The sequence below is a fragment of the Corapipo altera genome, unplaced genomic scaffold (genome assembly GCF_003945725.1).
Source record: "Corapipo altera isolate COAL_440 unplaced genomic scaffold, ASM394572v1 61411, whole genome shotgun sequence".
Taxonomy (NCBI): Eukaryota; Metazoa; Chordata; class Aves; order Passeriformes; family Pipridae; genus Corapipo; species Corapipo altera.
Genome location: NW_020884875.1, coordinates 13,535,121 through 13,550,383, shown reverse-complemented (window position 1 = coordinate 13,550,383; position 15,263 = coordinate 13,535,121). Strand labels below are relative to the sequence as shown.

General features: G+C 43.7%; 1 protein-coding gene across 3 annotated transcripts in view; it reads left to right on the top strand.

Moving 5' to 3' along the window:
* Positions 1 to 13,137: 13,137 nt before the first annotated feature.
* The window catches only part of TNPO1 (transportin 1), a 78,545-nt gene continuing 76,419 nt past the window's right edge, over positions 13,138 to 15,263 (top strand). For 2 of the 3 annotated variants that reach the window (XM_027634348.1, XM_027634349.1), the window contains exon 1: positions 13,148 to 13,249. Coding sequence is in view for 1 of the 3 variants with exons in the window: in XM_027634350.1 (XP_027490151.1) it covers positions 13,241 to 13,249 (9 nt within the window). In the remaining 2 variants the exon portion in view is untranslated. Of the gene's footprint in view, positions 13,250 to 15,263 lie in introns of all 3 variants that reach the window. The other variant, XM_027634350.1, reaches the window with a different exon arrangement.

Below are 15,263 nucleotides of genomic sequence, written 5' to 3'. Positions count from 1 at the left end.
GACTTGTCTACAGATGGAATTTAGTGAGGTTTTTTTTCTTTCACTAGATGAAGATTCATTGCCACCTCTTTGAGCAGAGTTGTGAGAAAGAAACAAAATTATTCTGTTATTTGAGAAAAACAATGCAATATATATTTTTATTAGAACATTTTGGGGCACATACAGGTGTGTCCTTGTGTATCTCTTGTATCTAGACCATGATCCATTTATAAAGTATTTGATATTCACTCTAGACCCCAGAGACAGTGGATTCTCTCTGTGTGGGACATAACAGTTATCACAAAAACCAATAATAGCCTCTGCAATTTCTAGGCCACCCTTTCCCACAAACTTTTTAGCCAAAGACACTCTTAAAAAAATTAGTAGCATTCCACAGAGTGCCTGCTCAGCATCCCATACCTGTCGCCACCTCTCCTTTGCCCTGTCAGCTGTACTGCTGGTGCTGATAGAATTCTCACCCAACCCGGTTCACCAGGCAGGCAGGCAGGACCCTTCATCAGCATCACAGTCAGGTATGCCCTGCCTCCCCAGCACATCAGTCCCAGGAGTACCCAGGCTGCTTCTTCAGGGCCAAGACAGCTTCACCAGGTACACTCCAGACCTCACCATTTGGAAAGTGGTGCTTTCATAGAATCACAGAATGGTTTGGGTTGGAAGGGACCTTTAAAGGTTATCTAGTCCAACTCCCCTGCAAATGAGCACGGACATCTTCAACTAGACTTAAGTGAGGCATAATAATTTTTTGTTGCTGTTGTCAGCAAATCCATTATCTTGAATAACTACAAAAATGAGCACTAAACCAACCAACCTCTCAAAAATATAATGGAAAATCTCCATTTCTTCTCCAGCTTTCCATTTAGTCAACATAGAATTGCAAAAATTGGTAAATTCAAGAATTTTTTGATTAGTAGTGGTCATGCATCATAATTCTAACTGCAACACTGAATCATCACAAACAAGTAACTGAAAATATGGGAAAACCCTATCCTAAAGCTTGAGCCAAACATACAAATAAAACTACTGAAGATTGATAGTCTTGCTGTTGAAACGTGTTGAAACTAAACTCCCTTTAGATTTAGGTTATAACAATTCATAAAAATGTAAAACAAGGAGCAACAAACTAAATTATACAAGACTTTATTGTAAGAAAGAACTAGGTAAATTAAAAGGAAGATGAGAAAGCTGGTAATCCTTCTTTTCTGCCCTTTTACTGAGTCCTTCTTATTCTCAGTTCAACTGCTCACAAATCTTTGGTATCTACCTGACATCTTCACTAACTAACTCTAGTTCTCTACTACAAAATTTTTTTCATCTTTTTCAAGTTGGCCAATCTCTAACCTCTCCTAATGTTTTCTTTCTATCTCCTCCAGCACAGCTATCTTGGAGATAGCCCACAATTGGAGCTTCACAATTGGTTAATGTAGTCAGCAGTACTGCTCCTGAAAAGACGAAAAGGGACTTTCAGCACCCTTTTGCTGCTGTTTCCTTCACTCATCATAAAGACAAAAGTCAGATGATTACGCCTGTGTCTATACATCGCTTTGTAAATTTTGTCATCCCCATGTAATAAATCTTCGACAGGTAAGTTCTTACATGCTTTCTGCTGTTTCTACTACTGTCTCTTTTCCACTCACAGCAAAGGAGTTGGAAAAAAACAAAGTCATAGTGGCAACAGATGACATTCTCCACACAGCTCATTCAGCTCCTTCCGATGATCTCCAAAGATTTCTTTCAAAAATTCCTGCTGTTTCCAGATGGACAAACAGTAGCTTTAGGAAACAGGAATCAAATAGGTTTCAGTGTTCTATTGAAAAAACTTCGTTGGCCAACTAAGAACAACATGAAGATTTCAGAAAATGTTCATAAAGAATTTTCTGTTAAATATGGTACCTCGACAGATGATGATGTCTGCAACTGCCACCAGCCTTGAATTATATGTTGATGGCCTGCTTCACATATCTTTCCTATACATTTATTTAACATACCTGCTTTTAACCTTTCTGACCTTCTGCTTTCCTAGTGAAACCATATCCTTAAAGAACATATTTAATTTGTTTCAGTTTAAACACATTACAACCAATACACTTCTAGATTTATTCCAGAGCATTTATATTTTAAATTCCATTTAAAATGCACTTGGCATCCTATGACTAATCTCAGAGAAATGGTCGGGGTAGATTGTTTCAGGCAACAAGATCTTTAGTTGCCACTACTAAATTTATCTTCAATTGTGAATCAAAACCTTTAGGAAAGCAGCCTATTCCTTTGTAGTGATATGAAACAGAAACTAAGTTGAGATATCATGGCTGGGCTTCACGAACAAAGATTTGGGAAAGGTCTCTACCCACGTTTGTCACAATTGCGCTGGTGGCTAAAAAGGCCAATACGAGACAGGTATATCCGGTTGCAGAAGGCACAGCAGAAAGACTCCTTAGGTGGCATATTCTGCAGGGCACAATTCTTTCTGCGTTGCCTTTTCTCCTCAAGGGTGATCCTGTGTGCTTTCTCAAAAGCATCAGCAGCGTTATAGATGGTGTGTCTCCACACCTCCCGGTTGGAGGCCAGAGTAGACCTCAACAGCTAACACTAAACACCATCTTGCCAGTAAGTAGTTGAAAAAATACTTTTTTAGCTGAAAAAAAAGTGGATAACTGTCGTGACGAGGGAAGAATGAGACGCTCAATATGAGAATCAGCAAGCTTCCTTTATTGATCACTACTAACAGCTTAATATACACTTTATAATTAGCTCATACATATTGCAAAAACTAAGCTCATCATTGGTTCTGCTTAAATGTTGACTTCATACTCTACTCCCTAACATTGTTGACACTTAGATGTTAATTCTGTTTCACTCCCTTCCTTTGTTGACACAGGTGGCTTTCAGTTGCTTTTTATTTTGCTAATCACAGTGTCCTGTTTCCCAGCCAATTAACAAGTACAAGGGCACTGTAACTTCCTTATCTCAGATCTTCTCACGGCCTAGACAGGCTGTGTTCTATACTCTAGCAGCTCATCCATAGCTTTAGCTATATCCATATGTCCCTGTCTTGCTAGCCAACTCTCTACAATACCCCTGTTTTTATTTGAGGCCAACAATACTTTCTCTGTCATAGCACTTACACGTTTAACAATACAAGAAAAAGCAATACGAACCATTACTAAAATTACAACAATTGTTAATAACCATCGTAGGCCTTCTTTAACAAAACCCAAAACCCATTCAGACGTAGAACCAAAAATAGATTGAAGCTACGGGTCTATAGGACTAGTTGCTACTGTGTCATCACAAATAAGAAACACACTTGGTGGAAAAATGTGTGCAGTGTTGTTAACCTTAATGCTTGGAGAGGAAGGCCTTACTTCAGCTCCATATGCTCCAAGGCCTTGATTGTCACTATTATTAGTACTACAATAGTCTCTTGCATTTTTGTAATTAAACCTTGGGGTATGTGAAGTGACATTAGTCCAGCTGGAAAAGTCGTGGCTTTGATAAACACTTAACCCAGATTGAAATAATCCTAACATAAAACAGGTTTGAGTTCCATTATCACTTGTGTTATGCACAGACAGTGATCTCATTAAATCTAACTCTTGGGGATCTCAGGGTAAAGAGGTGTTGAGAGCCTTTATAAGGCAGGCAGATGCATTAGAAATAACTGTTTCACTCTCACACGATGATGAAACCCAACCAGTAAACACTAAGTTCAACCTATATACTGAACTAAAAAGCATGCTAAATAAACAAGTGCGAAAAGGATCTGAGGCAGATGCTAAAGACAAACAAAAGGACGATTGACCTGTTTGATTTGCCCAAGTAACCCACATGTTTTTCTGAGGATCAATGGTGTGAAGAGTTTTAACACCCGCAATCATGCCTATGAAAAGAAGAAAACTTATTACACAGCTGTTTTACAATGAACATTGCTACTAGCTGTTGCACGGGAGAGGCTTTGAAGACGATATATAAGGACTCTTTAAAACAACACTTCAGCTCTGGTCACACTGATCAACTTAACTGGTCTGCTCTGGCCTCCACTCAGGAGGCCTGAAGACACTCTCCACAGCGCTGCAGATGTTTTGAGAAGGCACGCAGGATGGCCTTGACAGTCTGCAAGGGTCACCCCTGTAACGAGTTGAACAACCAAGGCAGTAACATCGACAACTCCTAATTTAAATCCTCGAAAACACAGAAAGGGTCAAAGGACTCTGCCTTCTGCACAGCTCACACAGCTACAGCTCAGGGACAGCATGACACATGAAAAAAGAACAGCACTAGGGGAAAGTCTCAACTTGAGATTTAACTAGTATAAACCTTTGAAACAAGGCTGAAATAGAACACCAAATTTGTGTAAGAACCTCTTATTTAACTTCAGTCCAGATCATATGCTTAGTCAGACAGGGCTAGTCTTGAAATAACTAAAACCTCACTAGTTTTCATAAGAGTGGAATTACTCATGGTGGGAATTTAAAGAATTCATATACCATTCATAATAAGGATTCACTATGGTTCAAAAGAATCATGTTACACATTTCTGAAATCTTGATACCGTCAGAAAGTATTTTTAAGTTTACAGTCACACATTCATGTAACTTTTCTCTTTCACACGACATTCAGGTGGCCACCTCAAACACTCTTCACTCACACACACATTTTCAAGCAGTCATTGGTTGTGCACTTCTTATCAGTTTCATAATTCAAAGGAAATTTATGGCATAGCTGCCAACAGCAATCTGTAAATCTTGCATAACTCTCTATGTGAAAGACAAATGTAGTAAGAAAGAACAGGATATTATCTTGAAAATCTTCAACCCTTCTTATAGAGCAATGATTTTCTGTCATAAAGGCAATAGAACTACTTCTGCAGGGGGCAGAACTATATCCCCTTTTGTCTCATCGTTATTCTTAAATTGTTTTTCCCTTTTTACCGTGTTTTACCGTCTTTGCCCCCCTCACACTCCTCATTGCCGAAGGATGAAGGAGGAGGAGGAGGGGTCGGGCTCATCTAGAGAAAATCAGCAGAAGGAACTTAACCTAATCACAGGGTCTGCTTAAGAACAGACAAAAACATAGGAGAGGGAGAAAACAGCTGCAAACAGGCACGTTTCAGAGAGAGGGTGACTGGTGTAGCGAGGAAAAGAGAGAAACAGCTTCCCCCCCTCCCCCGACTGCACCTTCTGAAGCTTTTGCTACCGTCATTAACTCGCTACTCTAAGAAGAGGAGTGGCACTAGGGAAAAAACACTCGCTGTAAAGAAGGGGAGGGAACCTACACCTCTTGGGACCATGGCTGTCAGCAGTGCGGGGGAAGCAGAGCCCCCCCGCTGCCTGCCGCGCCCGGGGCCGCCGGCGTGCACGCGCGCGGGCACACCGCTCCGAGCCGGGGCCGCGCACGGCGCCGCGACCACCGCCACTGCCCCGCCGCCCGGCACCGCCCCGGGGGCACTCAGCACCCAGCACCGTGAACACAGCCACAAATACGCGGCGCAGTCCCGCAGCACAGTTCAGATGAAAAGCTGGAAATGTCTTAAGGTGGAACTCAGTCACAGTGTTCGTAAAGTTCATCCCCGGTCCATCAGCAGTACTTTCACTCCACAGCCGTCGTCCTCGATCGTCCTGGACGTGCACTGCCGAGACGCTAGCACCGCGTTCATTTTGCTGGGGCCGCTCTGTTGTCTCTGGTCCCGCTCGGCTCCCCTCGGCTCCGCTCGACTCCCTTTTTGCACGATTTCTCCGTATGATGGCATCTAGTAGCATTCTAATGTCTTCACTGTGCTTTAACGTTTTTTACTGTTCCAGATAACAATTGCTAAGTTGTAAGGAGGGAAGCAGCAACTTTTTCTCCCTTAGAGTCAGCAGTAAAGAGCTTATCACTAAGTTCTTTCCGAGTAGAGATAGTAAAGGCAGTTACAGCGTTCGCTTCAAATCTCTGGCCCTTACACGAAAGCAGCATCTCTCGCAAAGCCAGTTCGTCTAATTTTTCTCTTTTTAAAGCAGGATAGACTTCCATATAGATGCGACATTAGATCCCTCTTTTGCTAAGAGTTGTTCTCTTCATCAAAAACTGTATTAGGGTCCACAAAACAACCTTTAGCAACCCCCGCCACAAGCAATCTTGGTAATTCTTTTTTCAAATCTATACCCTTAAGTCCCCGCTTTTATAAAAAGCACTGGAGTAATAAAAGCACCGCTTGTCTTTCCATACCTATAAATCTTCAGCGCGCTGTTGCAGCCCTTTACAAGACGTCGGCGGTGTTGTCGGCCAGGACCCTCCTGTGAGGTCGCCTGGGGCACGGAGTCCAGGTCTTTTGCCTCTTGTGCTGCTTCAAGACCGACCGGTTACTGCGTCAGACCGTGGCTTCAGGGAGCGCAGATTTAACTTAGCTCCTGTTCAGGTTTCGGGGAGCGCAGATTTAACTTAGCTCCTGTTCAGGTTTCGGGGAGCGCAGATTTAACTTAGCTCCCTGGGACTGCAGATTTAACTTAGTCCCTGAGGCTCCAGATTTAACTTAGCCTCTGAGGCTCCAGATTTAACTTAGCCTCTGGGGGATGCAGATTTAACTTACCCCCCGTTCAGGTTTCGGGGACTGCGGGTAACCCAGCAGGATACTCATTATCGTCCCTTGTTCGGCGCCATTTTGTCGTGACGAGGGAAGAATGAGACGCTCAATATGAGAATCAGCAAGCTTCCTTTATTGATCACTACTAACAGCTTAATATACACTTTATAATTAGCTCATACATATTGCAAAAACTAAGCTCATCATTGGTTCTGCTTAAATGTTGACTTCATACTCTACTCCCTGACATTGTTGACACTTAGATGTTAATTCTGTTTCACTCCCTTCCTTTGTTGACACAGGTGGCTTTCAGTTGCTTTTTATTTTGCTAATCACAGTGTCCTGTTTCCCAGCCAATTAACAAGTACAAGGGCACTGTAACTTCCTTATCTCAGATCTTCTCACGGCCTAGACAGGCTGTGTTCTATACTCTAGCAGCTCATCCATAGCTTTAGCTATATCCATATGTCCCTGTCTTGCTAGCCAACTCTCTACAGATAACATTTTCATAAGCAATGATCATATATAAATATTAGGATGTAATTTCTCTTAACAGTGAGTTCTTTCAGTCCCCACATTAATAGAGATAGTTCATGAACTATACTAAGAAGAAACAGTGTTTGGATAGGCAAAATAGCAGTGATATTTTTATACTCTCAGATGAGGAAATAGTTAACTAAGTAACTTTGCACATACTGAACTTCAATGGAACACTTTGTCCATGAAATTATTTAATGTATTTCTCACAGTTAATGATTTGGTCTTAGCAGATTTCTCCCCTTACTCTGTTCTAATGTTTTTAATGCTTCCAAAATATGTAAACTATATATTGTTGAAAAAATCCTGCTTTATTTTAATAGAATAATATACATTCGTGTATATTTCATTAACTACTTAAATCTTCCTTCCTTCCTTCCCTCCCTCCCTTCCTTCCTTCCTTCCTTCTTATTCTTCTTATTGCCTTAAAAACAGTGTAATAACACAAATACTCACATTTACCTTGTCAATCCTATGTATGGCAGCAGTTTTCTGTCACATTTCTCATTTTTCTTTGCTAGGTTTCTTCAGCTCAGTTATTTCTGACGACACTACCAACATTAAGCAAGAATAAACATACCAGCAACCAGATGATGAAGAATCACAATTTTTGTTTTTCCCTGATTTTGATAATCAAGAAAACAGTAATATTAACATTTAAATAACATTTAAATAACACCCGTGACTATCTATGTTGACATCTCACTGATACATATTGGACAGTAACACCTCTTCCACCTGTTGCTTTCAAAATTGCAAACTCATGCAAATACCAAAACACCCTTACATTAATTTCTAGGTTTTATTCAGTCCTAACTTTACACTTACTTATAAATAGAAGACAAAAAATTGGAGGAATCACAGAACACATTATCATCATCTGTAGAGCACATCAGGTTGTTTCCTATTCCTCTGTTCAAAAAACCAAAAATTCAGTTAATTCATCCTTTGTAAGCTGAAGGACAAATTTGCATGGGCACTGCACAGCTTCCCTTATTACTAAGAAAACTGCTCTTGCATTCAGATGACTTATCTCCACTGCTTGATCCTACCAAGGAAAATCAGGTGCTTAAAAAGCTATTGATTAGGATAACAAATGATAGTGAAAATAACTGCTTCTAAAAAAAAAAAGAAAAAACAAACCAAAACTGCAGTTACAGTGAAAAGAAAATTTAAATCAGTGTCTGTATAATGCAACATCACTGCAATGTAGACATGATTAAACTGGCTTCAGATAAACCTAGGAATTGTTTAGCACTGTCGTAGTTACAGGGGCCAGGACCAGCTATGTGGGTATAACCAAAACTGTGTATTCTACACCCTCTGTGTCATTTCTGATGGACTGTTAATAATGCATCATTTGCAGCAGCTGCCAGGGCACACCTGACAGCTCAGGCTACAAGCTGGGTGTTAAAGAACTCTGCAAGGAGTGTTTCTTTGTCTTCACACTAATGACTCAACTGTGATAACTCCCTCTAGAGAGGCATTAGCACCTTCACACTCAGCCTGAGGGGTCATCTCTGCTAATGGGCACTACTGGACTGGCATAATAGGCAGCTGTAACGACCTAGACCATCAGACTCCAAAAATATCCCATGACTCACAGAGTTAAATCACCCATTGTGAAACTCCCCCCCCTCACCCCCCGGGGGAGGTGCTGGGTATTCCCACCTGAACCTGACCAGATATAATCTTGGTGGTTTGGGACTTCTGGTTGATAGAACCTCAGTAGCACGTGAAATGGACTACCAGGGAAGAATCTTCCTTTGTATGGAAGATGTCTTTGATAGATCACGTGAAGTGGGCATGGAAAGCAAAACTATTGCTACATTAGAGCAAAATGGATACATAACATATAGTTTTATTGGCTTTGTTTAAATACAGAAGCCCGAGGCATCAATGAAAAGTGCATTTCAATGGGACCTAGTTAACTGAAAATTAATTGCTTCCTTGTGGTATTTAATTTTATTAAAACAAAGAAATCTTAAGAAAGTTGTCAGGAAGTTAGAAGTCTGTATTTACCTTAAATATGGTTAATGTCAGGCAAAAGTAACTATCATCTTTCATTCTTCAATCCCTTGGTCTCTAGTGAGCAGAAGGATACACTGGGCCTGTATCATTTTAATTGTGATGGCCACCAAAAAGGCTGTTCTACATTTGGAGATTGTGAAGTACAGCGACAGTGTGGCCACACTGGCTTCTCTGTCCTTCTTAGCAGGAATATTTGACTAGTTGATTATGCTACTTTTGTAGCTTTCTTGTACTACGAACTGGTTTAAAATACCTATATCAGGTACCAAGACATGCACCACAACTTCAGTATTTATAGTTCTCCCCCCGTTCCCATTAAACCTGTGTTACCATGAGCTCCTTCTCACATCTTTGGGCAGACAGCAGGGCCTGAAACAGTATTACAAGTCTCATTTTAAATTACATGCATAGGGCGGACTCACCAGTATGTTGGTACTGATATACTGGCAGGATATCTAACAGGCAGAATCTGTCCCTTCCTTCTACTGTTTCCAACATCTCATTAGCACAGTCCCTCCTCTATATCTAGCTCCCTGCTTTCTGTCACAAGATGTGAATTTCATTATCTTTTGAAGACTTTCACCTGTCAGTCAGATTTGACTGCAGTTGACCAACAGTTGGAAAACTGTCAGGGAAAGAATAGCAGAGGATTCAGCATCCAGACCAATATGATCACACAGAATCTTTTTGGGAGGAAAGCAGGCCAGGATTTTGCCAGCAGACTGCTGGCAAATCTTGAGGTAAGCTATAGGACATATGTCTCTGTACTCAGGAAGGCTGAACTGGAAGATACAGCCCTACGCACCTACTTTGCTGTTAGCTGAAAATTGGGTTTTATTGTGAGACTGTGAATATACAGTGATTGCTGTAGGTGTAAGTATTAGGATATAAATCAGTGTAACTAAATACGGCCTATAACTACATTACAATCTGCTCAGAACATTACACAGCAAAATAATACTTGAGAAAAATAACAGGTATTTAATCTGACTGTGTGGGTAGGAGTTTCAATAGAGGGAAGAAGCCTTTTGAATGTGCACATATAGATCTTGCAGCTTGAGGAGATCTAGACACAGTACTGAAATATTAGTACTTGCAAGATCACAAGACATCCCATGAAAATCATCAAATTGATGAGTTGGAATAGATGATGGACATATTATAGGTATACAGTTCTAGTCTCCCCAGAGCTTTCTCTTCTCCAGGCTGAGCAACTCCAGCTCTCTCAGGCTGTCTTCACAGGAGAGGCATTCTCTGATTGTCTTTGCAGCCCTCCTCTGGACCTGCTCCAACAAGTCCATATCTTTCCTGTGGTGAGGACTCCAGAGCTGAGTGCAGAAGCCAGAGGGGGAGAATCACCTCCTTCAACCTGCTGGCCCTCATGTCAGCCCAGTATACAATTGTCTTTCTGGGCTGCAAATACACAAGGACAGCTCATGGTCCAGCTTTTCATACCCAATACCACAAGTCCCTCTCCACAGGGCTGCTCTCAATCCATTCACTCCCAGTGGAGTCCAGGAAGCCCCTGCCATGCACTTGCATTGGCTACCTAGGATGAAATCCACGGTGCTGTGCCTTTGCTGTCTAGCCTGTAGCTTCATTTTTGACTTTTTATGAATTTAGGCACATGTGTCAGACACCTCCTGTGAAGCTCTGGTGCTGGAGGGTTGGGGGTGTAAGGGGGTGTGGGGAGAGGATCCCAGCCTTCGGAGCACGGTGGGACCCAGGACATAGGACATGTCCCAACTGTGGACATGAGGAGAGCAGACTTCAAGCTGCTCAGGGAATTAGCAAATAAGGTCCCTTGGGAAAATATTTTTGCAGGTGCCGGGATCCATCAGTGCTGGTCACTTTTCAAACATCACCTCCTAAGGGCACAGGAGCAGGTAATTACCAAATGTCAGAAGTCAAGCAGGTGAGGCAGAAGGCCAGCTTGGCTGAACAGGAATCTTCTCTTGGAAATAAGGCACAAAAGGAAGGTATATGCCCAGTAGAAGCAAGGTCAAGTGACATGAGAAGAATTCAGAGATGCTACTTGCTGTTGTAGAGAGAAAATTTGCGTTAGAAATGTGGGGGACAATAAAAAGAGATTTTTCAAATACGGCAATAGGCAATATAGAAATATCACTGGCCCATTCCAGGATGAGGATGGTCATCTCCCAAAGAGGGACAGAGACAAGGCAAAGGTGTTTAATGCTTTTTTTGCCTCTGTCTTCAAGACAGATCACAGACCAAGGGGGTTGCAGTGCCCTGAGCTCAAGGACCATGATCGCGAGAATAATCAGCTCCCAGTCAGACTTGAAATTGTGCAGGACCTGCTGCTCCAGTTGGATCCCTGAAAATCTATGGGGCCTGATGGGATTCATCCAAGAATTCACAAAGAGCTGGCTGATGTAATTGCAAAACCTCTCTTGATGATTTTTGAGCAGTCTTGGGATTCCAGAGAGGTTCCAGATGACTGGAAGCTGGTAAACATTGTCTCAATTTTCAAAAAGGGCAAGAAGGAGGACCCTGGAAACTACAGACCCATCAGTCTCACTTCTGTGCCTGGTAAAATTATGGAGAAGATTATTCTGGGAGGTCTGAAAGACAATGCAATCACTGGTCACAGCCAGCGTGCCTTCATGAGAGGAAAGTCCTGCTTATCAAACTTGATTTCCTTCTATGACAAGGTAACCCACGTAGTTCATCAAGGGAAAGCAGCTGATGTAACCTTTCTGGATTTCAGCAAAGCTTTCAATAGTGTCTCTCGCAGGATCCTTCAGGACAAAATGTCCAGCACACAACTGGATAAACACATCATGTGGTGGGTGAGCAATTGGCTCACAGGTCAGACACGGAGGGTAATAGGTTGACATCAGACTGGTGACCTGTCACTAGTGGGGTTCCACAGGGCTCCATCTTGGGCCCTGTGCTCTTCAACATCTTCAGAAATGACTTGGAAGCAGGACTGGAAGGGATACTAAGCAAGTTCGCAGATGACACAAAACTGGGAGGAGCTGCTGAAGGCAGGGAGGCCCTGCAGAGACCTCCATAAATTAGAGGACTGGACAATCACCAACCATATGAAGTTCAACAAGCAAAGGTGCTGGATTCTGCACCTGGGATGGGGCAACCCTGGATATATCTACAGACTGGGGAATGAGATGCTGGAAAGCAGTGTCTGGGAAAGGGACCTGAGAGTCCTGGTCAATGGTAAGTTGAATCTGAGTCAGCAGTGCCCTGGCAGCCAGGAGGGCCAACCATGTCCTGGGGGGCATCAGGCAAAGCATCGCCAGCCGGTCGAGGGAGGGGATTGTCCCACTCTGCTCTGTACTGGGGCGGCCTCACCTTGAATATTATGTGCAGTTTTGGGCACCACAATATAAGAAAGATATTGAGCTCTTAGAGAGTGTCCAAAGGAGGGCAGAGAAGATGGTGAAGGGCCTTGAGGGGAAGCTGTATGAGGAGCGGCTGAGGTCACTTGGTCTGTTCAGCCTGGAGGAGACTGCAGGGAGACCTCACTGCAGTCTACAACTACCTCATGAGGGGAAGAGGAGGGGCAGGCACTGATCTCTTCTCTGTGGTGACCAGTGACAGGACCAGAGGGAATGGCCTGAAGTTGTGTCAGGGGAGGTTTAGGCTAGATATCAGAAAAAATATTTTTTACCCAGAGGGTGGTTGGATGCAGGAACAGGCTCCCCAGGGTAGTGGTTCACAGCACCAAGCCTGATGGAGTTCAAGAAGCATTTGGATGGTACTCTCAGGCACATGGTGAGACTGTCTGTGCTGGGATAAGGGTTGGATTCGATGACCTTTGTGGTTCCCTTTCAACTCACCATATTCTGTGATTCCTGTGAGGAGCCCATTTCTGCTGGGGGGCTCGGGCGGCGCCCGCCGCCGTGGCCGGACGGCCATTTCACCCCCGCCTCCCTCCCGCCCGCCGTTGCCGGGGTGACCGGGGGCAGCGGCGCCCCCGCCCCCGGCCCCGCCCTGCGGCCAATCGAGGGGCGGCGGCGGCCGCGCGACGCTCCCTTTGTTCAGCCATTTCGGGGGCCGGAGCGGCGCCGCGCGGGGCTGCGGAGGGAGAGGTCGGGTCGCTCCCTCGCCAGTCCCCTGCCGCCGGGCTCTGGGATGGTGTGGGTAGGTGTACGGGCTGCAAGGGGCGGGCTGGCACGTCCCATCCCTGGTAGCCGTCGCCGGGTTCCCCAGCCGGTGCCAGGGGCCTCCGCGCCGCCGCTGGGCGGGAAGCCGTAGGGGCCCGGCCGTGGGCTGCCGCTTCCGCTCCCACCGGTGATGGATGCATGGATGAATGGATGGATGGATGGATGGATGAATGGATGGATGGTGCGTGGGCGGGCGGGACGGCACAGGCGGGGCCTGGAGCCTGAGGGCCCGCGGCCTGAGGCCCGGGCACACCCCCTACCATCCCCTCCCCAGTCCCCCCGGCTCCTCCCGGTGGCACGGCTGGCGCCGGCTCCGCAGCACTGCAGCGAGCCGGAAAGTGAAAGTCGCCTCGGGGTATAGGAAAGGGGCCATATTCCCTGCCGTGGTTTCTGCGCTGCGTCGGGTCTCTGCTGTACGGATTTGGCTACGTGGGGTTTTAAATTTGTGTTCCGCAAGGAGATATTAGAGAAACGAGAAATCTCGTGTTTATCTTGTACTTTTGTTTACCTGGGAAGGTTGTTAATTTAGGTACTCAGTGAAAATAGTGAAACTTGTGAGTCTTTTGTGCAGTGACTGTACAGAGGACAAGAGTGCTTTTTGGGTTGGTATAAACGGCTTGATTAGTCCTTGCTGTGAAGGTAGTAATTGCTCTCAATTGACTTTCTGCTCAAGTCTTCTGCCTGAAAAGTCCTCCTATTGTGAGAGTTGTTCTGCGATGTCTTCAGGACACCACAGCTTCTTAGCCTGTTTGCTTGTCGTCTTGTGTGTTTAAGTAGCCCTTAATATGGCATTTGTATACTTCATAGGTGTGGGTAAATCCTTACAACACACATGGAACAAAAAGTTGACTAGCGTTCCTTCTACACATGGGTAATTAAACAGAAAAAATAATCACATGCACAAGATCTTAAAAGGAGCCTTTGACAGAATTGGAAACTGAGCCCATAAGTCCTCATTCTACATCTGGTGTGTGAACTGTAGTTATTTTTGAGTTATATGTGGGAGGATGGAGGAAGGGTGCCTATGATATTGGGAAGACTAGTTTCTGGATGATCAGAATTACTTTAGAATGCATTTCTTCAAAATCTAGCTAGTTTGTACTCAAAACTGTATAATACTAAAGAATAATTATGATGCTGCAAAAACAGGGTTAAAAAAGCAGTTTACTGACTGTCTTAATGGAAGAAAGCATGGTTAGAATTAATGTTGACTAAGGATCATGATTACTGTTGGATACAGCCTGTGACACGTTTCATTGACCTCAGAAATTGATACAGGTGTAAGCATAGCTGCTAAATTTAGCTAAGCATGCCTCGTGACAGGGAGTTGAAAACCAGAGAATAATGGCTTTATGAATGTAGGCTTTTACCGGATTATCTGACACACTTTTCTGGTGTATTTATTTAGAATCCACTTCAGGAGTCCTTGTATGTGGATATTCAATAGAACTGGTGTGTGTGTGTGCTTAATTTTGGGCTCATGGTGGCAACCCCAGGGATGGAGCTACCATTTAATCAGGTTATATGTATGCACTGAACTGTCCAGCAGACTGGCAGAGCTGGAATAGAATATATCCTGTTCCTACTTCAGGGACACCAAGATGCTATAGCTACAAAGGAGTGTGGCAGAAGGCCAAGTATAATCCTCCTTCATCAAAGCCGATACTCAGTATCTGTCCAGTTGAAGATTGAGACTGAAATAAAGACTGACATTTTATCTTTGAAATATCTTATTAACAGAACTCTTTCGTAGACCCAGTGTTGTTGTTTTGGTCATAAAAAAATTTGTACGACAGGTTTGTGAACTTTGTATGCCCTGATCAATGCATTATTATCAAGTTGTGCCAGTGACATGAAAAGGGGAGGATTTTTTCTTTGCTTTGTTTTTGAAAGGGTAGAACTGATTTTCCGTTATTTTCACGCCTTAAAGATACTGTAGTTGAGATCAGTTTTGATCACAGAAATGAATTTTACCAGTTAATTTAATTCCA